Source organism: Xenopus laevis, chromosome 8L (assembly GCF_017654675.1).
Source record: "Xenopus laevis strain J_2021 chromosome 8L, Xenopus_laevis_v10.1, whole genome shotgun sequence".
Lineage (NCBI taxonomy): Eukaryota > Metazoa > Chordata > Amphibia > Anura > Pipidae > Xenopus > Xenopus laevis.
The window spans coordinates 129,748,819-129,774,333 of NC_054385.1; the positions used below are offsets into that span (position 1 = coordinate 129,748,819).

Sequence of the window (25,515 nt, forward strand, 5' to 3'; positions counted from 1 at the left end):
TTTGAGTGAAAACCCAATGAATGTTTCAGCTACAAATGCAAACAGACTGAATCCCACCAATCAGCTAAAGACTTTCTGCTTGTAACCGAAAGCCTTACTTCAGAGCATACTGGTGAGATGACAGGAATCTGGCATGTGCTCTACGTGATTAAAAGCATTAAAGGTTTACTTTGAAGTATGTTTAACAAACCACAACCGGTCTAATGTCTGGGTTTTAGTATAGCAAGTTTCCAATGATGACCAAACTTGCCGAAGGGTGCAAAGCAGTTCCATTTGCTCATCAACACATACAGTATCTAACTGACCACAAACATAGTCCTGCAGCCTACAGCATTCAATGGTGCAAATCAACCTTCAACTTCTGCCATAGTAAGTTAGTCCATTAATTTTATACTGTATTATAAGGACAGAAAAACATAGCCAAAATAAGATGGAAGTTTGGTTTTGAAGGTATTGGTTCAAAAATATGTTTCCGGCTTGAGAACAAAATATTTTTTTCCAGTTAAATGTTCTATTAACTCTAATAACTGGGAATACAGTCATTTTTTGACCCATAGAAGTTCTTCCAAAAGTTGCTTGGAACTGACATTCAGAAGGAGATGGACATCTCTTGGTTGCTAGGTTCCTTTGTATCCTTTCTTCTATTGGTCCCCACAACAACAGCATAAGTAAGAGACTGTTTATCCTGAATAAATCACATATTGAAAGTTATGAAACTTAACAGGCTGGCTGAAGAAACAGTACTGTCCAGCTAAGGCTCCTCTGTGAGTTCTGAAACACAATCTATATATTAGGACAAGATTGAAGGTATCTATAGACTTCCTCTATTTAAGAAAAGCATCCTCATAGGTGTGGATAAAATTAATCATTTTCTTAACATCCAAAGCCTTCAACTCTGCTGCAACCTACATCCTATATCCAGTATTTTTATTGTTGCACCCTTGTGTGCACAGGATTTGTTTTGTACTGCCAAAAATAATTTTGACTACAAACTTAGTTTTGTGCTTACAAAATGTATATTGTGACATCAAAACAATTTTGTACTCTTGTGCTGACAAAAATAGATTTTCTTACTAAGTTTTTGTTTTTGCTATTTTGTGCCCATAGAATGTATTTCGAGCCAAAGTAATTTTACAATGACATAAAAAAAAGTATCATGAGCCTTAAAATTTTGTCTTTTATTGTTTGTTACTTATGGAATTCCATTTTTGAATTTTTTTGCAAGCAAACAAATAAGCCTGGTTTTTGAAATACAACTTCTATTTGACTATTGAGATTTGGAATATTAAAAATATTCAAGATTGTGATTTATTTTTACTGTTTAAAAGTTGATTTGCTTCAAACCCAAGTTCAAACCCAAATGTGACCCTCAGGGGCCGATTCACTAATTTCGAGTGAAGGATTCGAAGTAAAAAAACTTCGAATTTCGAAGGTTTTTTGGGCTACTTCGACCATCGAATAGGCTACTTTGACTATGACTACGACTTCGAATCCAAGGATTCGAAGTAAAAATTGTTCGACTATTCGACCATTCGATAGTCGAAGTACTGTCTCTTTAAAAAAAACTTTGACCCCCTAGTTCGGCATCTAAAAGCTACCGAAGTCAATGTTAGCCTATGGGGAAGGTCCCCATAGGCTTGGCTAACTTTTTTTGATCGAAGGATATTCATTCGATCGTTGGATTAAAATCCTTCGATTCGAAGGATTTAATCGTTCGATCAAAGGAATAATCCTTCGATCGTACGATCGTACTATCTGCTCTAAATCCTTCGACTTCGATATTTGAAGTCGAAGGATTTCAATTCCCAGTCGAATATCGAGGGTTAATTAACCCTCGATATTCAACCCTTAGTGAATCAGCCCCTCACTGTATAAACCAGGGATCCCCAACCTTTTGAACCTGTGAGCAACATTCAGAAGTAAAAGGAGTTGGGGAGCAACACAAGCATGAAAAATGTTCTTGGGATGCCAAATAAGTGCTGTGATTGGCCATTTGGAACCCCTTTATGGATTGTCAACCTAAATTGAGTCTCTGTTTGGCAAAACACTTGGTTTTTATACAACCAAAACTTGCCCCCAAGCCTGGAATTCAAAAATAAGCTCCTGCTTTGAAGCCTCTGGGAGCAACATCCAAGGGGTTGGAGAGCAACATGTTGCTCACGAGCTACTGGTTGGGGATCACTGGTATAAACCAATGCCTTAACCAGTATAAATGGCTGCATTCAGGATCTGCCTATTCATGCCCATCTGTAAGGTCCTAACCTAATTGTAAGCTTAATTGGGACAGGAATTCCTTCCCTTTTCTCTCTTATACTTTAGGTTTAATCTGTTGCTGTATAAATAAATGTAAATGTACTTTTCATGTATTATTAGAGATGGCCAGTGCCGCATACAGCATAATGATATAAACCTTTAAAACACATGAATACATTAGTAGGTGTAACAATGTATTATTGTTCTCAACATCCCTAGAGAAAAGTTAAATGTTGGGCATTCAGAAAGCATCTACTTCACAAACAATTAGTTGTTGACCATGTTCTTTAAGGAGTAGGATGATAATCTAACATTCCTTAGATTTAGATGTCAAAGTATGGCAACATGATGTCATAATAGCAGATCTATAGGGATTAATAAACTGAGGTCATTGTAGGGCTGGAGGATAGCCCTGCAGAGTAATTTAAACTAACTCTAAGGGGGTTATTTAATAAACTCGTGGGTTTTTTTTTCTTATAAAATCTGACTTTTAAAAAATCACAAATTTTTCAGAATTTATTAAACCCATAGGATGGAAAAGTCTGAATATTAAAATCCAGCATCTCAGATCTGTCAAGGTTGCATATAAACCAATGGGAGATTTTTGATGTGCGCTGGGTTTCGTGCAATCCCCCGGAGTTTTTGGAGTTTTCGGGTGAAAATTCCGAAATGAACGTGAAAATCTGATGGAAATAATAAATAACCCCCTAAGAGTTATGCAAACTTGTATTCAGTCATCTGTAGTGATGGGCTAATTTATTCGCCAGGCGCGAATTTGCAGCGAATTTGCGCGATTCGCGAAACGGGTACCAAAATTCACCGCTGTCAAAAAAAGATGTCGCCAGTGTCGTTTCACAAATTTTTCGCTGTTTTGCGAGTTTCACAGGAAATTCACAAATTTTTCGGCGAAGCGGCGCAAATTCGCCCATCACTAGTCATCTGATTACAATGGGCTAAAACCCTAGTTAGTTATACTAAGGGGGTTATTTACTGATCTCTGAATGCAAAAATCACAAAAAATCCGTGATTTTTTTGTTATAATATCAGACTTTTAAAAAAATCACGAATTTTTCGGAATTTATTAAACCCTAAAGATGGAAAAGTCTGAATCTGTAAATCCGGCATCTCAGACCCGTCGAGGTTGCATATAAGTCAATGGGAGAAGTCCCAATGAATTTTTTGATGTGCGCTGGGTTTCGTGCGATACCCTGAAGTTTTCAGAGTTTTCGAGTGAAAAGTCCGAATTCAGACTTTGATAAATAACCCCCTATTTATACTTACATTTTCAGCGATGGATACCAGAGACTCTGTTATGGAAAAAATATAAAATGAAAAAAAAAAACACATTAATTAATTTAATAATTGTACATGAATATATATGTGTGTTTGTTGTGTAAGGAGGTTATACTTTGAATTATCCATATACCACTATTATCACAGTTGTGTTACAATTCCTAGGAGTCTTTGGCATTTAATTCATTATTTGGACCCCTCCAAGTTCAAATCAACTGGTAGATAAATGGGTCAGATCTAGAACCACCTATGGAAGAGCCATGACATGAAGGAACAATGCTGTGTTATAACTCACTTTAATGCCAGACAAATACAGTACAGGTATGGGATCCGTTATCCAGAAACCCCTTATCTAGAAAGCTCCAAATTATGGAAAGGCCCTCTCTCGTAGACTCATTATTTTATTCAAATAATCCAAGTTTTTAAAATGTATTTCCTTTTACTCTGTAATGATAAAACAGAACCTTGTACTTGATCCAAACTAAGATATAATTAAAGCTTATTGGAAGCAAAACCAGCGTATTGGGTTAATTTAATGTTTAAAATATTTTCTAGTAGATTTAAGGTATCAAGATTCAAGTTATGAAAACATCTGTTATCCAGAAAACCCCAGGTCCCATACCTGCATACACAGGACAAAAGGACAAAACATATTATAACTAAAAGATTTAAGGAGCTATTAATGCCCTTATTATAAGTTTGGGCTGACAGGATGTATCATAAGATATATCATAAGAAGATGATAAATTCACCTTGAACATGTCCACTAGCATTTCTCAGTAAGATTGGATTTAGTCAGAATCAACTCAAATCAGTTCACCTGAAGGGATCATAATGGCACCGAGGATATTATGCAACATTCATATAGATCTATGCACTAATTACATATGTGGCTTATTTAATAGATCAGTTGTGTAGTTTTCTAATGTAATTAAAAAGTCTGAGGCTATAATTAGAGAGCAGTTCTATGAAATCAATCTAGCCAAATTATAGATATGCAGATTTGTTCTTTCTGTTTGGAAGGTTGAGAAGGATGGGTGAACAAAGAATAATATCAGTAGAACTCACCTCTCTGGGTGTGATTGAAATGTATGTAAGCGTAGCACACATCTTCTTCCATGTGAAAACCAGCTGGAAAATGAGGAGAAAAGGAAGAATGTGATTTTATATACTGTGATTTAGGGGCTTATTTACTAAACTCTGAATGCAAAAAATCACGAAAAAATGGTGATTTCTTTTCATAAAATCACAATTTTTTCTTAATTTATTAAATCCCGAGGATGGAAAAGACTGAATCTGAAAATCCGGCATCTCAGACCCGTCAAGATTTCATATAAGTCAATGGGAGAGAAGTCCCAATGATTTTATGATGTGCGCTGGGTTTTTGGCAATACCCAAAGTTATCAGAGTTTTCGGGCAAAATTCCGAGTTTTCAGGTGAAAAATCTGAAAAAATTGTGAAAATTGGATGAAATATCCCCAAAAAACATGAAAATCTGTTTTTTTCACGATTTTTTCCTGCAAACAAAATTTTAGCCAAAGTGTATTAATAAATAAGCCCAAAAAACCTGTGTACGGATTTGGTCGGAGTTTTTTTCAGAAAATATTGAGATAAATTTGGACTTTGATAAATAACCCCCTAAATGTTACTATGGGGGTTATTTACTAAACTCCCAATGCAAAAATAATGAAAAATTTGTCATTTTTTTTATATAAAATCAGACTTTTAAAAAATCACGAATTTTTCAGAATTTATTAAACCCTGAGCATGGAAAAGTCAGAATCAGAAAATCCGGGATCTCAGACCTGTTGAAGTTGCATATAAGTCAATGGGAGAAGTCCCAATGATTTTTTGATGTGCGCTGGGTGTTTGGCAATACCCCGAAGTTTTCGTGTAACAAATCCAAAAAAAACAGTGAAAATCAGATTTTTCAAGATTTTTTCCCATATACAAAATTTTCAGGAAAGTGTATTAATAAATAAGCCCAAAAAAACCTGTGCGGATTTGGTCAGAGTTTTTTTTCCAGAAGATATTGGGATAAATTCGGACTTTGATAAATATGTGTTTAGACTTTGACACTTCTCTAAGCTCTGTTTACTTTTCTATTGCAATTACAGAGGGAAAACATCACAACTCAGGACTCTAATTTTCCATCATTATCATATCTTACCCAATCTGTCGCCTGGTACCTCCTTATTCAACGTTGCTGATTCCTGTTTCCCTTCACTTCCTATTCTGTCATTGATAAATAATGGTAGTGATGATACAACTCATTAATGTATTTCATAATGGGATCCATGCTAGTAACATCCCTGCGGCTGAACTTTGTATCACAAAACACATACAAAGCTTCATGAGTAAAAAATCCCACATTAATAATCAAACAAAAAAAAAACCCATGACCTGTACAGGTTTCTAGAGTTGTTAGAAAACAAGAATATATAAAATATATATAAATACAGGGTGTAATGCCAATGGAAGCTATTGATACCACTATCAATTGGATCATCACCCTTCATACAAGTGCATACATGTGTTAGTAAATCTATTAGCTAGTAACAGTGTATTTATTTTTACAAATGTATTTTACATACAGGCGCTTCCATAAACTGGTGAATTGTATTTAAAGAAATTTGAATCCAGGAAGGTTTTATGAGATTCGACTTTTTCCAGTTTGCCTTCAGCAGAAGAACTTCAGAAGAACAGAAGTGTAGTGATGGGCAATTCTGATCCGTTTTACTTCACCAAAACTTTGCAAAACGGCGACAATTTGCCAAAATGCATTGAAGTCTGGGGGTGTCAACGTTTTTTTGTTTCGCGACAATTTTTTTCACTGATTGGAAGCTATGGGTATTTACATTGTGAAACATGCGAAAAATTTCGCTCATCACTACTGAAGTGTAACTGCTGTGATTACGCTAAGGGGCCGATTTACTAAGGGTCGAATATCGAGGGTTAATTAACCCTCGATATTCGACTAGGAATTGACTAGGATTTAGCGCAGATAGTTCGATCGAACGATCGAAGGATAATTCCTTCGATTGAACGATTAAATCCTTCGAATCGAACGATTCGAAGGATTTAAATCCAACGATCGAAGGAATATCCTTCGATCCAAAAAAGTTAGCCAAGCCTATGGGGACCTTCCCCATAGGCTAACATTGACTTCGGTAGCTTTTAGATTGCGAACTAGGGGGTCGAAGTTCTTTTTAAAGAGACAGTACTTCGACTATCGAATGGTCGAATAGTCGAACGATTTTTACTACGAATCTAAGTCGTAGTCGAAGGTCGAAGTAGCCCATTCGGTGGTCGAAGTAGCCCAAAAAAACCTTCGAAATTCAAAGTTTTTTTACTTAGAATCCTTCACTCGAAGTTAGTGAATCGGCCCCTAAGGGTCACATTTACCTAGGGTCGAATATTGAGGGTTAATTAACCCTCGATATTTGACCGTCGATGTAAAATCCTTCGACTTCGAATATCGAAGTCGAAGGATTTACCGCTATTCCTACGATTTTAATCCATCGATCGAAGGATATTCCTTTGATCAGAAAATTGTTAGGAAGCCTATGGGGAACTTCCCCATAGGCTAACATTGGCCTTGGTAGGTTTTAGGTAGGGGGGTTGAAGTATTTTTTAAAGAGACAGTAGTTTGACTATCGAATGGTCGAATAGTCGAACGATTTTTTGTAGTCGAAGGTCGAAGTAGCCCATTCGATGGTCGAAGTAGCCATATTCGACCATTTGAAATTCGAAACAATTTTTCCTCTATTCCTTCACTCGAGCTATGTAAATGGACCCCTAAGTAGGGCAGCAATTTTGTACATGATGTTTTGTGCTTCTGTACCAGCCCAAGGCAACCAGAGCCCTTTAGCAGTAAAGATCTGTGGGGCAGATTTACTAACGGGTGAATTTTCATCAGCGTCAGCTTTGCACCCCTCGCACCATTTCGCCAGGCGCAAATGAGCTACGAATACACTAATTTACTAATATTCGAAGTTTCGTCCTGGTCGTCGGACGCTGGTGACTTTTCGCTAGCGTTACTTCGGCAGTGCAAGCATTTCATAGCAAAGATGCGCTAGCGTTCATTTGTCAAACACAAATAAAGGATATGTGGGAAGATAAGCAGAGCTCACCCTTCCGTGCAGCGCAGCGTCTCTTTGCCTGTCGCTGCTCTCGCGGGAATCTGGCAACTTCGGTCCGGAACTCTCAAAATTACCCGCAGTTCGACCGATTCGAAGGATTTTAATCCATCGATTGAAGGATTATCCTTCGATCAGAAAAACCTTGTAAAGCCTATGGAGACCTTCCCCATAGGCTAACATTGGCCTCGGTAGGTTTTAGGTGGCGAACTAGGGGGTGGAAGAATTTTTTAAAGAAACAGTACTTCGACTATCAAATAGTCGAACGATTTTTAGTTTGAATCATTTGATTAGAAGTCGAAGGTCGAAGTAGCCCATTCGATGGTAGAAGTAGCCAAAAAAAAATTCGAAATTCGAACTATTTTTCCTCTATTCCTTGACTCAAGCTAAGTAAATGGGCCCCAGAGCGGAAAGTCGTCTGGTGACAGAGTGCAAATGAACGCTAGTGACGATCAATTTCTCTAGCGAATTGGTGCCTGCGCCTGTTAGTGAATTGGCGATGTCCCAGCAGGTGGCAACACTGGTGAATTGTCGCTAGCGTTAGCCACTTCGCCCTTTAGTAAATCTGCCTTTGTGTCTCCAAAGATGCCCCAGTAGCTCCCCATCTTCTTTTCTGCTGATTCACTGATTCACATGCTCAGTGCTGCTGTCACTTACTGAGCTTAGGGACCCACTCACAATATACAGTACACATAGAATAGAAATGTCACAATATAAGGCTGATTAGTAATTAATACAGATAATTACTACATGGCAGCACAGAAACCAGTGCAATTAGCATCAGAATTTAATAATCAGCAAACCTGTAGCAAATGATCTTATGACAGGAGAACCTCGTTTTCTGATTAATAATTTGCAGTGACCCCTAAGCTGAGCTTCTCAACAGCAGCCCAGAGCCCACTGAGCATTTGGACCTCTAACAATATCCATGATGGGGAGCTCCTGGATCATTACTACTATAGAGAAGCTGAACCTTTATTTATATAAAATATAAATATATATATATTTATTATATAAAACCTTTTATTATATAAAATATGGCATTTAGACTTGTTGATTTTTAAGGGTTTAGGTCTAGTGATGGGCGAATCTGTGGCGTTTCACAGAATAATTAGCGAATTTCCCGTGACATTTGCGAAACGGCAAAAAAAAACGCAAAATGGCGATGGCGTCCTTTTTTTTGACGCACATTCGCCGGAGAAAATGCGCCAGCATTTTTTTTTTGACAGTGGTGAATTTTTGCCTGCAAATTTTTCTGCGGTTTCGCTAATTTATTTGCCAGCGGCAAATCGCGGGAATTCACCGCTAATTCGCTCCTGGCGAATAAATTCACCCATCACTATTTAGGTCTCTTTTAACTAAGAAAACAAATACTAATAAGCATGCAAGGGAGATAGATAAGGGGATTCAAGTGGCACTCAGCACTTGCAACGTTAATTCAATTTCAATGCTAACAATGATAATAAATATGAAAGTTAATTTACTTACACAAAAAAACATTTTGGTGGTAAAAAAAATCCTCTGTCTACTCATTAAAATGCTGTTTGTCAGCTTTAATTTTAAATTAACTTAAGTTCTCAACTAAAAATGTTTCAAGATATGGATAACTGAATGAATCTGCCCATTATGTTTAATGTCTTACCTTACTGTGGTTTCCATAACTATAAAAAAAGATAAAACAATATCTACAGTTATTTTGTTAACTCACGGTGTTACAATTTGATCATCCTACTAGTGATGGGCGAATACATTCGTTGTACAACATTGATTATATCCATGATTAAACTTTTTGACATGCCCCACTACACTTTGGGGCAGATTTACATAGGGTCGACTATCGAGGATTAATTAACCCTCGATATTCGACTGCCGAATGTAAATCCTGCGACTTCGAATATCGAAGTCGAAGGATTTACCGCAAATCGTTCGATCGGACGAAAAATCATTCGATCGAATGATTAAATCCTTAGAATCGTTCGTTTCGAAGGATTTTAATCCATCGATCGAACGATTTTCCTTCGACCTAAAAAACATTAGAAAGCCTATGGGGACCTTCCCCATAGGCTAAAATGGCACTTCGGTAGGTTTTAGGTGGCGAACTAGTTGGTCGAAGTTTTTTTTAAAGAGAGTACTTCGACTATCGAATGGTTGAATAGTCAAACGATTTTTAGTTTGACTAAAGTCGAAGGTCGAAGTAGCCAAAAAAATCATTCGAAATTCGAAGTTTTTTTTCTTCTATTCCTACACTCGAGCTAAGCAAATGGGCCCCTTTGTATTAATTAAGGTCTAGGTTCATCAACGTCTATGTAGAAGCCACCAACAGCAGTTTGATACCTCCTATTCATTTATATACTGTAAACAATACTTTTCTCTCATACATTTCAAATATAAAATACGTACAAAAATCATAATCATAAACAGGATTCAGTTTTCTTTTACAATCAATTTCTAGAAGTATAAGCTTAGAGGAGACGGTACCAAGAAAGGCTTAGATTGTCTCCCATATATAAAACTGCTATTATCCGAAGCTCTATTTGAATTACTCATCCATTCCTTCCTTCTTAAAACACCACGGGGCACATTTACTATTGGTCGAATATCGAGGGTTAATTAACCCTCGATATTCGAACCTCGGAGTAAAATCCTTTGACTACGAATATCGAAGTCGAAGGCTTTACCGCATTTCGTTCGATCGAATGATCGAAGGAAAAATCGTTCGTTCAAACGATTAAATCCTTCGAATCCAACGATTCGAAGGATTTTAATCCATCGATCAAACGATTTTCCTTCGATCAAAAAAAGCAAAGAAAGCTTCTGGGGACCTTCCCCATAGGCTAACATTGATGCTCGGTAGGTTTTAGGTGGCGAAGTAGGGAGTCAAAGTCTTTTTTAAAGAGACAGTACTTCAACTATCGAATGGTCGAATAGACAAACAATTTTTAGTTCAAGTCGTAGTCAAAGGTTAAAGGGCACCTATCACAGCCAAAATCAAACACATATTAACAATCTGACCAGTACAAGCTAAACCTGTTTAATCAAACTACATATATAGTTTTTTGAAAAAACCGCAGGTTTTAAAAAAATCCCTTTCACTGAGGGAGGCCATATTGAGACTCTAACAGAGACTCTAATATGCAAATTTCAGGAGCATGCTCAGATTGTAACACTGCTTTGAGTATTCTACCCAGAATGCCTTGTTTTAGTAAACTCCTCCACTAGAAGTATCCACTAGAAGTGCTGCCACCTGCTAACTTCCAGCAGGTGGCAGCACTACTGTACAGCAGCTAACACACAGGTTTGGCTGATTTGAAAATAGCTTAGAAGGGTTGATAAGCAAACAAGGAATTTGAACTGAGCATGTGCGAGATTTCAGAGCTACAGTTGGCTGGGAAGATATAGGTAGGAGGAGCCAGTGAAATCCAAGATGGCTGCCTCAGCTAGAACTGCAGGGGAGATAGGGGAGATCTTGCAGAAGGTACAGTGAGCTGATCATTTACATTATACAAACAATTCTAACTGTTTTAAAAATCAGATTTCTTGAACTTTCACATAGTGTATTTACTTAGTAAATGATTTTGGTCATGATTGGTGCCCTTTAAAGTAGCCAGTTCGATGGTCGAAGTAGCCAAAAAAAAAACTTCAAAATTCGAAGTATTTTTTATTCTAATCCTTCACTCGAGTTTAGTAAATGTGCCCCCACAAGTTCAATAAAAAAATATTGTGAATAATAGGTACCCTGATGCATTGTCTTTTAATTAACACAGCATGTTCTGCATCTATGTACTTATTATCCCCAATCATTTAGTTGATGTAGTCAATATTGTTGCTGCAGTTGTAAAACATAACACATTGCTTTGTTACCTGTTTTTGGGAGATGTGGACGGCAGATTAGCGATGATACAAACTTCTTTCGGAACTTCAAGGCACAAATGACAGCGATAATGACAAGCAGCGTTGCTAGTATTCCAGTAAGAGATGGAGTAAGGTACATCTGATGTTCCTCTATAAGAAACATTGCCTTAAAATAGTAAATGATGCATATGTAGAGCTTTGTACTTGCATAAAATGTAAATCTGTATGATACAGGTATGGGGTATGTTTTCCAGAAGTCTGCTATCCAGAAAACTCAGAATTTTATCAAATAATTCATATGTTTTAACCTATACCATGTACTTGAGCCCAACTAAGATATGATTAATCCTTATTGGAGGCAAAACAATCCTATTAGGTTTAATTAATGTTTCCATTATTTTTGTATGGAGATCCAAATTACATACATTTGGTTTCTTATCTGGAAAACCAGGTTCCAAGTCAGGTCCCAAGCCTTCTGGTTAACAGATCCCATACTTGTACATGATTTCACAACCAATTTTAGAATTTTGTTCTGATTGGGGTCTATTGCTGTGAAACCTATGATTTGGGTTTTACAGTAACAGACAGTTAATAAACACTATAATTAATCTTATTCAGAAGAAAATAGCATTAGATTTCTGAAGCAAGCTCAAAGCAAACAGCACAATCAAGAACTCCATTTAGAAACAAATGTTCCTTTTTATTTTACATACAAATGCTTTTTTGATCCATATGTCCTAAAATTTTATCCATTTAATTAGGGAATGGAATTGAGGGGTTATAATTATTATTATTATTAACATGTATTTATATAGCGCCAACATATTGCGTAGCACTGTATAATGGAATACAAAATGAAGTAAGCTCTGAAACAATACACTTACGGGGTTATTTACTAAACTCCAGTCTGGATTTTTGTGGTAAAACTGGAATTTTTTGGGGGGGGTTAAACTTAAACTTAGAGGTTTATTTAAAAAAAAAGCCAGAATCCGAAAATCTGCCATCTCAGACCTGCCGAGGATGTGTATAAGTCAACGGCAGAGATCCCTATCTTATTTTACAGTTTCTGTGGTCTGTGCTGGGATTAGCCCGAACTCCAAACATTTCGGACATTTCAGGCAAAAATCTGAAAAATCTGGTCTTTTCAGGAAAAAGCCAGAAAAAAGGAATTCGGGAAAATTTTTTAAAAAAGTTGTCAAGTTTTGCTCAATGTTATCAAGTTTTTACGGGAACCGATTTAATCGAGCATTTTTTAATAATAAATATCGTAAAATCTGGTATTAGAATTTGGTCGTGGTTTTTTTATTTAAAAAATTAGATAAATTTGGATTTTAGTAAATAATCCTCCCCATGGCAGCATGTTGAGAGTTTCCTTAAATGAGACGGATCTTGGGGTCTTTGTAGATAACAAGTTGTCTAATTCTGGGCAGTGTCATTCTGTGGCAACTAAAGCAAATAAAGTTCTGTCTTGTATAAAAAAGGGCATTAACTCAAGGGATGAAAACATAATTATGTCTCTTTATAGGTCCCTGGTGAGGCCTCATCTGGAGTATGGGGGCAGTTTTGGACTCCAGTCCTTAAGAGGGATATAAATGAGCTGGAGAGAGTGCAGAGACTAAGTGCAACTAAACTGGTTAGAGGGAGGGAAGAGTTAAATTATGAGGGGAGACTGTCAAGGTTGGGATTGTTTGGGGCGTGGCTATGTGAGGGAACGGAGCAGACGTGTCTGGCTGGAGCTCCGCACTTAACCCATCCTGAAATATACCCAACGCCGACTTTTTACTGCGAAAGTGAGTGGGCACTGCATCGGCTAATCCACTTCTCTCGACCATATGAGCGGTAAGCGCTCGAGGCGATCCCAAAGGGCACCGCGTCTCTCTAAAAAACAGCTACGCAACAGCGGGCCTGACGCCATCTTGGGTATGACGGAGACACCTTCGGGAGCGGCGTCTCCACCGTCAGCGGCTGGGGCTTCGGATGCCGCCGCAGTACAGCTCAAGGAGCTCTCACCGGAGTCCACTATGCTGCTCAACGCTATCCGTGAATCCCAGACGGCCCTCTCCTCCAAAATGGACGACCTGCGCATGGAGATCCAGGCTGAGGTCTCCATATTTCGGGCGGATCTTGATAAGGTGAGGGAGAGGGTGTCGGAAGCTGAGCGCCGCGTGGGGGATGCAGAGGACACTATTGCCAGACAACAGCCACTGGTGGCGGAGTTGCAGAGACAAGTAAAGTTGCTACACCAAAGGGCGGAAGATGCTGAAAACCGCTCGCGGAGAAACAATGTACGCATAATGGGTTTGCCGGAGGGAGCAGAGGGGCACTCCCCTACCGATTTTATTGAAGCTCTGCTTAAAGATGTGTTGGCGCCCATTACTTTGTCTGCTGCGTATACCGTGGAAAGAGCCCACAGGATCCCCACGCGGCGCATACCAGGTGAGACGCCGCGGCCCTTTATTCTGCGTCTCCTGAACTACAGGGATCGAGACGCCATTCTCTCTGCAGCTCGGAAAAAAGGCGAAGTTCGTTTTCTCAACGCTACGCTGCAATTCTATCCTGATTTTACTGCGGAGATTCAACGGCAGCGCCGCACCTTTCAAGATGTTAAACGGCGACTACGGGAGAAGGAAATTAAGTACAGCATGCTTTTCCCCAGCAGATTGCGGATCATTGATGGAGCGGTTACCCGCTACTTTACAGATCCGACAGAAGTCAGCCAATGGATCGACAATCACCATCGTTAGGCCGGATGGCCCCCTTGTCTGGTGCACTTTGCGCAGTAAGGCTGTTTGCAGGACTGTGCCAATATACGGGGTAAGACACATTGGAGCCCCAGCCACCACGAAGAAGTTTTGGTTACACCTTAGATAGTTACGGTGTGCCTCCTCAGTTAGTTAGACAGGTTAAGGGATTAGGGCCTCCGTCTGTGGTTCGGTAGGTCAGGGTGGGGGGGGGAGTTAGTGGGATTTTGCAGTTAGGTCTGCCCACACGGGCTGATTTATAGCCTTATGCTTGTTTTGCTCAAGGGGAATACCGTGTATGATATGATGTCATGTTTAACAATGCTTCCTCTTGTATATTTTTTGTTTGGTTTATTTTTTCTATGCTTTTTCTGTTTCCCCTCTCTTTCTTCTTCTCTTTCTCCCTCTCGTCTCTTTTCTGTCTTGGAGTGTTGGAGGGGACCTAGATGGGGTGGCAGTCGGACGGTTCCTATTGGCACTGTACACTTATGGCGTCGCTGAAACTACTTACCTGGAATGTGCGGGGTTTGGGTACAAAAGAAAAGAGAGCATTAGTGTTCCAATTTGTGAAAAGGCATAAACCAGATGTTCTTGTGCTCCAGGAAACCCACCTCTCGGGGCAAAAAATTTTGGCACTTAAGCGGGCTTGGGTAGGGAGAGCCTTTCATGCCACTTACTCCACCTATTCTCGGGGAGTGGCGATCCTGGTGCACAGGAATATTGATTGCCAAGTTGAGAAGGTCAAACAGGATCACCATGGGAGATATATATTTGTTCAGGCCCGATTTAATGGGGTTCGGCTTCTACTGGCCTCTGTCTATGCCCCCCCTGCTGTTGAACACCACTTCCTACCCCACCTTGTAACGCTTCTGGCAGACATGGTCCCGTCTCCTATTATACTGATGGGGGATTACAATGCGGTTCTAAACCCAGCGATTGATACGACTACTGGCTCGCACTACAGTAAGCTGCCTCTAAAGAGCTGGGCGGATAGCAGTGCCTTTACTGAGGCGTGGAGGTGGAAACACCCGAATACGAGGGAATTCTCCTGTTACTCGGCCACACATAAATCGCATTCCCGCATAGATCTGGCCTTTGTATCCCCAGATATATTAGCAAAGTTGTCTTCAGTGGACTACTTGCCCAGGGGCATTTCGGATCATTCCCCCCTGTCGCTCACAGTGATCCTACGGGCCGAACCTATTGATAAAATTTGGAGGCTCCCCTCACACTGGATTGGTACCACTGCCACCGAACCCGTAGTTCAACCTGCTTTAGTGCAGTACTGGCAGCTCAACCCGGGCACTGCCGATACGTTTGTAGTCTGGGAGGCGTTTAAGGCAACAGCAAGGGGGGTGTACATATCGGGCATCAGCCAGGCAAAACGGAAATTGGGTAACACGATTGGCTCTTTGGAATCAGACACTGCTGCCAAAGAACAGGTATATTTAGCTGATCCCTCTGATACGAATAGGAATGATTGGTTGCAGTCCTCTCGCTTACTTGCATTAGCCAATGTCGAACAGGCACGGGCGTACATTCAGAAGCAATCGCATAGGCTTTTTGAAATGGGGGACAAAGCTGGTAAGCTTTTGGCCATGCTGGTGCGAGACGAGTGTAATACGGCTTCCATCCCATGTATTGAAAATGATGCGGGTGAGTTGATAACCCAACCTCGGTGCATTGTAGATGTATTTCGGCAGTTTTATCAGGAACTTTATTCCTCAAAGGTGACCTGTTCTGACGTACAGTTGCTTGACTATCTGGGGGCCGTCCCACTGCCATACCTCTCTGATGCTACACAGGAACGGTTAGATGCGCTCATAACGCAGTCGGAAGTGGAACAGGTAATTAAATTGCTACCTACAGGCAAGGCCCCTGGCCCTGACGGCATCCCGGGTGAGTTTTACAAACACCATCTCTCTTTGGTGGTGGGGCCACTCACGGAGATATTTAATGATGTTGCTCTGAGGGGTGCAGTGCCTGAGTCTATGTCCCGTGCATATATTTCCATTATCCCAAAAAAAGGCAAAGATCCGCGGAAATGTGCTTCTTATAGGCCTATATCGCTTATTAACTGTGATGCCAAGATTTTAGCTAAAGTGTTGGCAAACAGGCTTAAACCATTTATGCAAGATTTAGTCCACTCGGATCAAACTGGCTTCATTCCCTCTAGGGCGACTGATATCAACATTCGGAGGCTTCTCACTCATCTACAGGTACGACACGACAATGCTGGCTCCCGAACCATTGTGGCATTAGATGCGGAGAAAGCCTTCGACTCAGTCGAATGGGCCTTTTTGTGGCACACCTTGAAGCGATATGGTTTTGGCCCTAGATATGTGGGGTGGATTCAGGCACTGTACCACTCACCGGTGGCTCAGATTAGGGCAAATTCTATGCTTTCGGTCAGTTTTAATTTGGGGAGGGGTACCAGGCAGGGCTGCCCCCTCTCTCCTTTTTTATTTTGTTTGGCAATTGAGCCACTTGCAGAACTAATCCGCACCTCTGTTGGGATTACGGGTTTGAAAATTGGTTCTCTGACCGAAAAGATATCGTTGTACGCTGACGATATGTTGATATACCTTGAGAACCCTGGCCCGGCCCTGGATGTCCTATTGGGGATTATATCTGAGAATGGGAAGTACTCTGGGCTTCGTGTGAACTGGCATAAATCTACATTGTTTGCCCTGGATCAGGCGGCCAAAAGACAGTTATCTCCGGATTCTCCGTTGCAATGGGTTGACACCTTTTTGTACCTGGGAATTTGGATTACTCAAGAGATAACCCGCTATAAGGCGGTCAATGTTGACCCTATTACTGCGGATATGGTTGCCAAATTTGCCCAATGGGAATTTTTGCCATTGTCACTATACGGTAGGATCAACTTATTGAAAATGAAGTATGTGCCTAAATTTCTCTATATGTTTAGAAATTCTCCTATCTGGCTTACCAAATCCTTTTTTCAACAAGTGAACTCAGTTATATCCTCCTTTATTTGGGCCAAACGGGTTCCCAGAATCAGTATGGCAACATTGCACAGGTCCACTCAGGCTGGGGGTCTTGCCGTCCCGAATTTGTACTTGTACTACTTGGCTGCTTTATTGGTAACGGTGCGATGGTGGTTTGAATCTGATAGCACTAATGCATCCTGTACTTTAGAAGCGGGGATACTGGGCTCGAGGGAAGCCTTGAGGCTTTTGCCTTATAGAGGGCGGGAGGCACACCCACAAGTTACCCACTCTATGAACACAACCGTCAGAGCCTGGCAGCTGGCTCAAAAACTGGTGACTCCCGCTGGCTTGACCTACCACTCTCCCCATGCTCCGCTGTGGTGTAATAAGATGCTCCCACATTTTTTCGCTAACCTGGATTACAAATTTTGGGCAGGCAATGGTCTCAGATATGTGAAAGATTTGTACAATGAGGGAGAGCTAAAAAGCTTTCTGCAACTCAAGGCCTCCTGTTCAACACAACATGTTACACAATTTCGGTATGGTCAACTTCGCCATGCTGCTCAGGCGCAATTCCCGGATCCGCAGTCTAATATTGTAGCCACCTCTTTGGAAAACACTCTGCAACTTCAGGCAGTCGTCAAACCTCTTTCAGCCATCTATCATATCCTGTTGGCACCTGAGGAAAAACGACCGCTTAAATGCTTCCAGAAATGGATCAGGGACATTGAGAATTTGGACGAGGAGTCCTGGGAGCTGATTATGCGCCACATGTTGGCCACCACAATTTCGGCTAGAGACAAGTTGATACAACTGAAGTTTATGCATCGTTCTTACCTCACGCCGGTACGGCTTCATCATATGGATCCTACCAGAGATCAGAACTGCACCAGGGGCTGTGGGCACCCGGGGACTTGGTTCCATGTGGTGTGGACATGCCCCAAACTGACTCGCTATTGGACTGACGTTTTCTCATTTATTTCTAAGATTCTGGTCTTCCCTATATTGCCTCGGCCCAGCCTAGCGCTGTTGGGATGCATGGATGGAGATGTGGGGTCAATTGGTTGTCGGACTTTGCTCCAGCTGCTAATGTTCTATGCTAGGAAAATGATTGTTCTTCGGTGGAATCAGCGTGAAGCACCCAAACTTGAGGACTGGAAGGACCTTGTCAATAAAGCCCTCCCTTACTATAAAGCAGTATATATGTCTAGAGGCTGCACGGACAAGTTTATAGCTGTCTGGATGCTATGGGTATTGAATTCTGACACTAATAGCCCCCATGTGTTTTGAAAGGATGGTCTGTGCTAGCTCCACCAGATATTAGTCTTGTCTACTGTTTACCCCCTCCACACTCCACACCCTCTTGGACTCTCTTTCTTTCTTTCTTTCTTTCTTTCCTCTCCCCTCTGATGTATTTCCTTTATTGTTTTTCCTTTTTTTATTTTTTACTGACTATGTATAATTTTTGAGTCCTTTACGGGACACTGTCTGTCTTGTTTTTTGTGTGTGAGAAAACCAATAAAAACACTTTTAAAAAAAAAAAAAAGGTTGGGATTGTTTTCTCTGGAAAAAAGGCGCTTGTGAGGGGACATGATTAGACTTTACAAGTACATTAGAGGACATTATAGACAAATAGCAGGGGACCTTTTTACCCATAAAGAGAATCACGTACCAGAGGCCTCCCCTTCAGACTAGAAGAAAAGAACTTTCATTTAAAGGAACAGAGTAGGGGGTTCATCACAGTCAGGACAGTGAGGTTGGGGAATGCACTGCCGGGTGATGTTGTGATGCTGATTCAGTTAATGACAATAAGAGGGACTTGGATGATTTCTTGGACAGACATAATATCAAATGCTATTGTGATACTAAACTCTATAGTTAGTAGAGATATATCGTTGATATATATGAGTGTATCAATAACTCACATTTTGGTACTCACCCTGTATCTGGATATATAACACATAACTCCTCTTCCTCACTCTACCAGTTGGCGTTTGTACCTCACAGGTATAATTCCCAGAATCCTCCAGCTGAGCTGAGGGGACTCCATATTGGTTGGATAAACTGAATCCCTGCACATTGTGCCCATTTCTGTAGAAAACAAACTGTAGCTCTGTAGTCTCTCTGTGTGGGCTGAGCTTTGTGTCACATGTTATGGTCATGTGATTTCCCTTTGTCACTGGATTTGGACTCACTTTTACTTGCGGATAAGAAAAGAGCTCTAAAAATAATGATCAATTATTATTTAACCCTTTGCCTGCCAAGCACGTACACCGTACGTTCTGGCAGGCAAGGGCTTTAACTGCCAAGCACGTACATTGTACGTGCTTGCAGTTTTACATGCTGTACTCTGCATCAGCGGCTTTAGCCGCCTCTGCAGAGGTTTAGCAGCATTGACAGCCCCCTGGGCAACGAGGCTGGGGGGCTGTCATGTCGGTCCTGCGACTGGATTGTCGCAGGGCCGACCTAAAAGAGGCAGACACAGCAAATCGCGTGTCTGCCTTGCTGCTCTGCTTCCTCCTGCTCACCTCGTGTTCCAGCGACGCCCACACACTTCCTGCTTGCTGTAACTCTGCAGATCTCTCTTCTCCAGCTCTTAGATCAGCCAAAAACGGTAAGTGCCCTTTATTTTACACACTTGCATACACCTACCTACCTTATACACACATACACACATATTTTAGTAGTAAAAAAAACAAAAAAAAAAACGTTTTTTTTAATTTTTCATTTTCCACTTATATGCACTTATATGCATTTATATACACTTATATGGACTTATATACACACTTATACACACTTATACACTGTCACACAATTCTTGGAAGTGTACACACATGTATACACATTTTATTTTTTTTACTTTTTCATTTCACCAATTTGTGTTTTTTTTACCCATAAAAACTGTTTATTTCAGCAGCGTGACTATTGGATAATCGATTTCGGCCACTAATTATGCTGTCGGTGCAGTTATTTTGTTATTTCATTGATTTGCACAATTTTTGTGGTTTTATTGCAATTTTATCCCTGGATTATTGTTCCTTATGTATCTTTAGTATAGTTTTGCTGTTTGGTGCTTTGGTATATTATTTTACTTAGATTGATCCGTCAGAATATATGCTTTCCAAAAATATATGGTTTTCTGGGGTCTTTTTACAGTTTGGGGGTCTTACGGCACATAACGCACAGTTGGGGTTCTCTTTTCAGCAGCTTAGTTGGCCAGTGTGAAAATTCATATGCACATTTTTCATTTGCGGCCGTACACACCATATACTTTGGTAAATCTATACATATTGGGCATCAAACTATTCAGTAGACCTCTGATGTCCATATTTGGGGTGATTTTTCTTTGTACGTAAAACATTGTGTGAGATAAATGTGGCATACTTCAACATTTTTAGGCGATTTTCAGAAATGTAAAAATCTCTATGTTTATAAAAGTTTTGCAGTTTGGTACTTTGCTGTAGAAAGACGTCTTTATCTTGGTTGTTTTCGTCAGAATGTGTACTTTCCAAAAACATATGGTTTTGGGGGGTCTTTGCTGTTAGGAGGGTCTTGAGGCACATAATATGAAGTCAATGGTCTATGTTTACAGAAGGCGAATCGGCAGCAGAGAAAACTCATATTCACTATTTACATTTGGGGTCCGCACATGCCAGCTGCCTTGGTATATCAATGCATATTGGGCATAAAACTGTTCAGTAGACCCTTGGCATCAGTATTTATGGTGTTTTACAATTGTATGTAAGAAGTTGGGTGAGATAAATGCGGCCAATTGCAATATTTTTAGGCGATTTTCAGAAATGTAAAAACCGTTGCTTTTATCGCCAAATTTAGGAAAGGCTTGCGACTTGGTACTTTGGAGTACAAAGACATGCATACCCAATTTGGATTCGCGGGAATGTGTAATTTCCAAAAATATATGGTTTTCTGGGGCGAACATACTTTTTTCTACCTTTGCCCCCCCCAAAACTATGTAAATGTGTTGATTTTGCAGTACCTGAAATGACAGACCATATGGGGGTCTTCCTTTTGGGGCCCTATATGCCACGTGCTTGGGTACACCTATACATATTGGGCATCAAACTGTTCAGAGGACCCTAGGCTTTCATATTTGGGGTGATATCTCTTGATACCTAAAAGTATGTGGCTTATACGATGCTGCAGGGTAGAAATTTTGAGGTGATTTTTGGAAATGTCGCCAAAATCATCAAATTTAGGAATGGTTTGCGGCTTGGTACTTTGGAGTACAAAGACATCCATACCCAATTTAGATTCGTCGGAATGTGTACTTTCCGAAAATATATGGTTTTCTGGGTTGAAATTACTTTTTTCTGCCTTTGCCCCCCCCAAAACGATGTAAATGTGTTGATTTTGCAGTATCTGAATTGACAGACCATATGGGGGTCTTCCTTTTGGGGCCCCTATATGCCACGTGCTTGGGTACACCTATACATATTGGGCATCAAACTGTTCAGAGGACCCTAGGCTTTCATATTTGGGGTGATTTATCTTGATACCTAAAAGTATGTGGGAAATATGATGCTGCAGGTTGGAAATTTTGAGGTGATTTTTGGAAATGTCACCAAAATCCCCAAATTTAGGAATGATTTGCGGCATTGTACTTTGGAGTACAAAGACATGCATACCCAATTTAGATTCGTGGGAATGTGTACTTTCCGAAAATATATGGTTTTCTTGGGTGAACTTACTTTTTTCTACTTTTGCCCCCCCCCAAAACAAGGTAAATGTGTTGATTTTGCAGTACCTGAAATGACAGACCATATGGGGGGGGGGTCTTCATTTTAGGGCCCCTATATGTCACGTGTTTGGGTACACCTATACATGTTTGGCATAAAACTGTTCAGAGGACCCTAGGCTTTCATATTTGGGGTGATTTGTCTTGATACCTAAAAGTATGTGGGTAATACGATGCTGCAGGGTGGAAATTTTGAGGTGATTTTTGGAAATGTCACCAAAATCACCACATTTAGGAATGGTTTGTGGCTTGGTACTTTGGAGTAGAAAGACATGCATACCCAAATTGGATTCAGGGGAATGTGTACTTTACGAAAATATATGGTTTTCTGGGGTGAACTTACTTTTTTCTACCTTTGTCCCCCCCCCCAAACAATGTAAATGTGTTGATTTTGCAGTATCTGAAATGACAGACCAAATGGGGGTCTTCCTTTTGGGGCCCCTGTCTGCCACGTGCTTGGGTACACCTATACATATTGGGCATCAAACTGTTCAGAGGACCCTAGGCTTTCATATTTGGGGTGATATCTCTTGATACCTAAAAGTATGTGGGTAATACGATGCTGCAGGGTAGAATTTTGAGGTGATTTTTGGAAGTATCACCAAAATCTCCAAATTTAGGAATGATTTGTGGCTTGGTACTTTGGAGTACAAACACATGCATACCCAATTTAGATTCATGGGAATGTGTACTTTCCGAAAATATATGGTTATCTGGGGTGAACCCACTTTTTCCTACTTTTGACCCCCCCAAAACGATGTAAATGTGTTGATTTTGCAGTACCTGAAATGACAGACCATATGGGGGCCTTCCTTTTGGGGCCCCTGTATGCCACGTGCTTGGGTACACCTATACATATTGGGCATCAAACTGTTCAGAGGACCCTAGGCTTTCATATTTGGGGTGATATCTCTTGATACCTAAAAGTATGTGGGTAATACGATGCTGCAGGGTAGAAATTTTGAGGTGATTTTTGGAAATATCACCAAAATCACCAAATTTAGGAATGGTTTGCAGCTTTGTACTTTGGCGTAGAAAGACATGCATACCCAATTTAGATTCGTGGGAATGTGTACTTTCCAAAAATATATGGTTTTCTGGGGTGAACTTGCTTTTTTCTACTTTTGACCCCCCCAAAACGATGTAAATGTGTTGATTTTGCAGTACCTGAAATGACAGACCATATGGGGGCCTTCCTTTTGGGGCCCCTGTATGCCACGTGCTTGGGTACACCTATACATATTGGGCATCAAACTGTTCAGAGGACCCTAGGCTTTCATATTTGGGGTGATATCTCTTGATACCTAAAAGTATGTGGGTAATACGATGCTGCAGGGTAGAAATTTTGAGGTGATTTTTGGAAGTATCACCAAAATCACCAAATTTAGGAATGATTTGTGGCTTGGTACTTTGGAGTACAAACACATGCATACCCAATTTAGATTCATGGGAATGTGTACTTTCCGAAAATATATGGTTATCTGGGGTGAACCCACTTTTTCCTACTTTTGACCCCCCCAAAACGATGTAAATGTGTTGATTTTGCAGTACCTGAAATGACAGACCATATGGGGGCCTTCCTTTTGGGGCCCCTGTATGCCACGTGCTTGGGTACACCTATACATATTGGGCATCAAACTGTTCAGAGGACCCTAGGCTTTCATATTTGGGGTGATATCTCTTGATACCTAAAAGTATGTGGGTAATACGATGCTGCAGAGTAGAAATTTTGAGGTGATTTTTGGAAATATCACCAAAATCACCAAATTTAGGAATGGTTTGCAGCTTTGTACTTTGGCGTAAAAAGACATGCATACCCAATTTAGATTCGTGGGAATGTGTACTTTCCAAAAATATATGGTTTGCTGGGGTGAACTTGCTTTTTTCTACTTTTGACCCCCCCAAAACGATGTAAATGTGTTGCTTTTGCTGTACCTGAAATGACAGACCATATGGGGGTCTTCCTTTTGGGGCCCCTGTATGCCACATGCTTGGGTACACCTATACATATTGGGCATCAAACTGTTCAGAGGACCCTAGGCTTTCATATTTGGGGTGATTTTGCTTGATACCTAAAAGTATGTGGGTAATACGATGCTGCAGGGTAGAAATTTTGAGGTGATTTTTGGAAGTATCACCAAAATCACCAAATTTAGGAATGATTTGCGGCTTGGTACTTTGGAGTACAAACACATGCATACCCAATTTAGATTCATGGGAATGTGTACTTTCCGAAAATATATGGTTTTCTGGGGTGAACCCACTTTTTTCTACTTTTGACCCCCCCAAAACGATGTAAATGTGTTGATTTTGCAGTACCTGAAATGACAGACCATATGGGGGTCTTCCTTTTGGGGCCCCTGTCTGCCACGTGCTTGGGTACACCTATACATATTGGGCATCAAACTGTTCAGAGGACCCTAGGCTTTCATATTTGGGGTGATTTCTCTTGATACCTAAAAGTATGTGGGTAATACGATGCTGCAGGGTAGAAATTTTGAGGTGATTTTTGGAAATGTCGCCAAAATCACCAAATTTAGGAATCGTTTGCGGCTTGGTACTTTGTAGTACAAAGACATGCATACCCAATTTAGATTCGTGGGAATGTGTACTTTCCGAAAATATATGGTTTTCTGGGATGAACTTATTTTTTTTACTTTTACCCCACCCCAAAACGATGCAAATGTGCTGATTTTGCAGTATCTGGAATTACAGAACTGATAGCTCAAATGAGGTGTCTACAGTTTAGGGCCCCTATATGTCACGTGCTTGGGTACACCTATACATATTGGGCATCAAACTGTTCAGTGGATCCCAGGCTTTCATATTTGGGGTGTTTTACATTGATACCTAATGATGTGTGGGAGATACGATTCTGTAGATTGGAAGCTTTGAGGTCATTTTTCAAAAAATTCACCAATTTCTATAAAACATTATAACTTTAGGAAACAATTGCAACTTGGGAGTTTGGAGTACAACGATATGTTTACCCATTTTTGATTCACCAGAATCTGTTCTTTCTAATAATGGGTAGTTTTCTAGGGTAAACCTACTGTTAGTGGAATGTTTGGCCTTGAAATCAGAAGTATGCCGTTTGGGGAGCGGTGCTTTGGACATTTGCTAGTGTACTGCTTTTAGATTTTGATCTATACAAGTGAGAAATCTCCATAAAACTATATATATTTGGTATTGCCGCGTTCAGGAGACACAGACCTTTCCAAATCAGCTGTTTTCTCATACATAAAGTAAATAATGTTTCTGATATATGTGATTGTTCTTTGTGAAACATGATTTTTTTCATTTTATTGGACACTTAGAAGCCTATATTTTTTTACAGAAGTAGAATTACACCAAAATTCTTGCATATTTTGAAAGTTCAGGTTGTCCTGAAAAAAACAATATATTGTTTTCCTGGGTAAACTAAAAGACCGCCCCAGGAAGGGGCCTAAAAGTGAAAGAGTGCAAAATATCTAAAAACTGCTTGGCAGTAGATGTTCGCATCTAGGACAAAACGGCTGGCAGGGAAA

The 25,515-nt window shown here is 40.3% G+C and overlaps 1 protein-coding gene across 1 annotated transcript in view; it reads right to left on the reverse strand.

Annotated features, from left to right (window-relative positions):
• Positions 1-25,515, reverse strand: part of LOC121397353 (Fc receptor-like B) — an 83,955-nt gene that overhangs the window by 52,833 nt on the left and 5,607 nt on the right. The window contains exon 4 of the mRNA XM_041573992.1: positions 19,172-19,453. Within this exon, the coding sequence (XP_041429926.1) occupies positions 19,172-19,453 (282 nt within the window). The remainder of the gene's footprint in view (positions 1-19,171; positions 19,454-25,515) is intronic.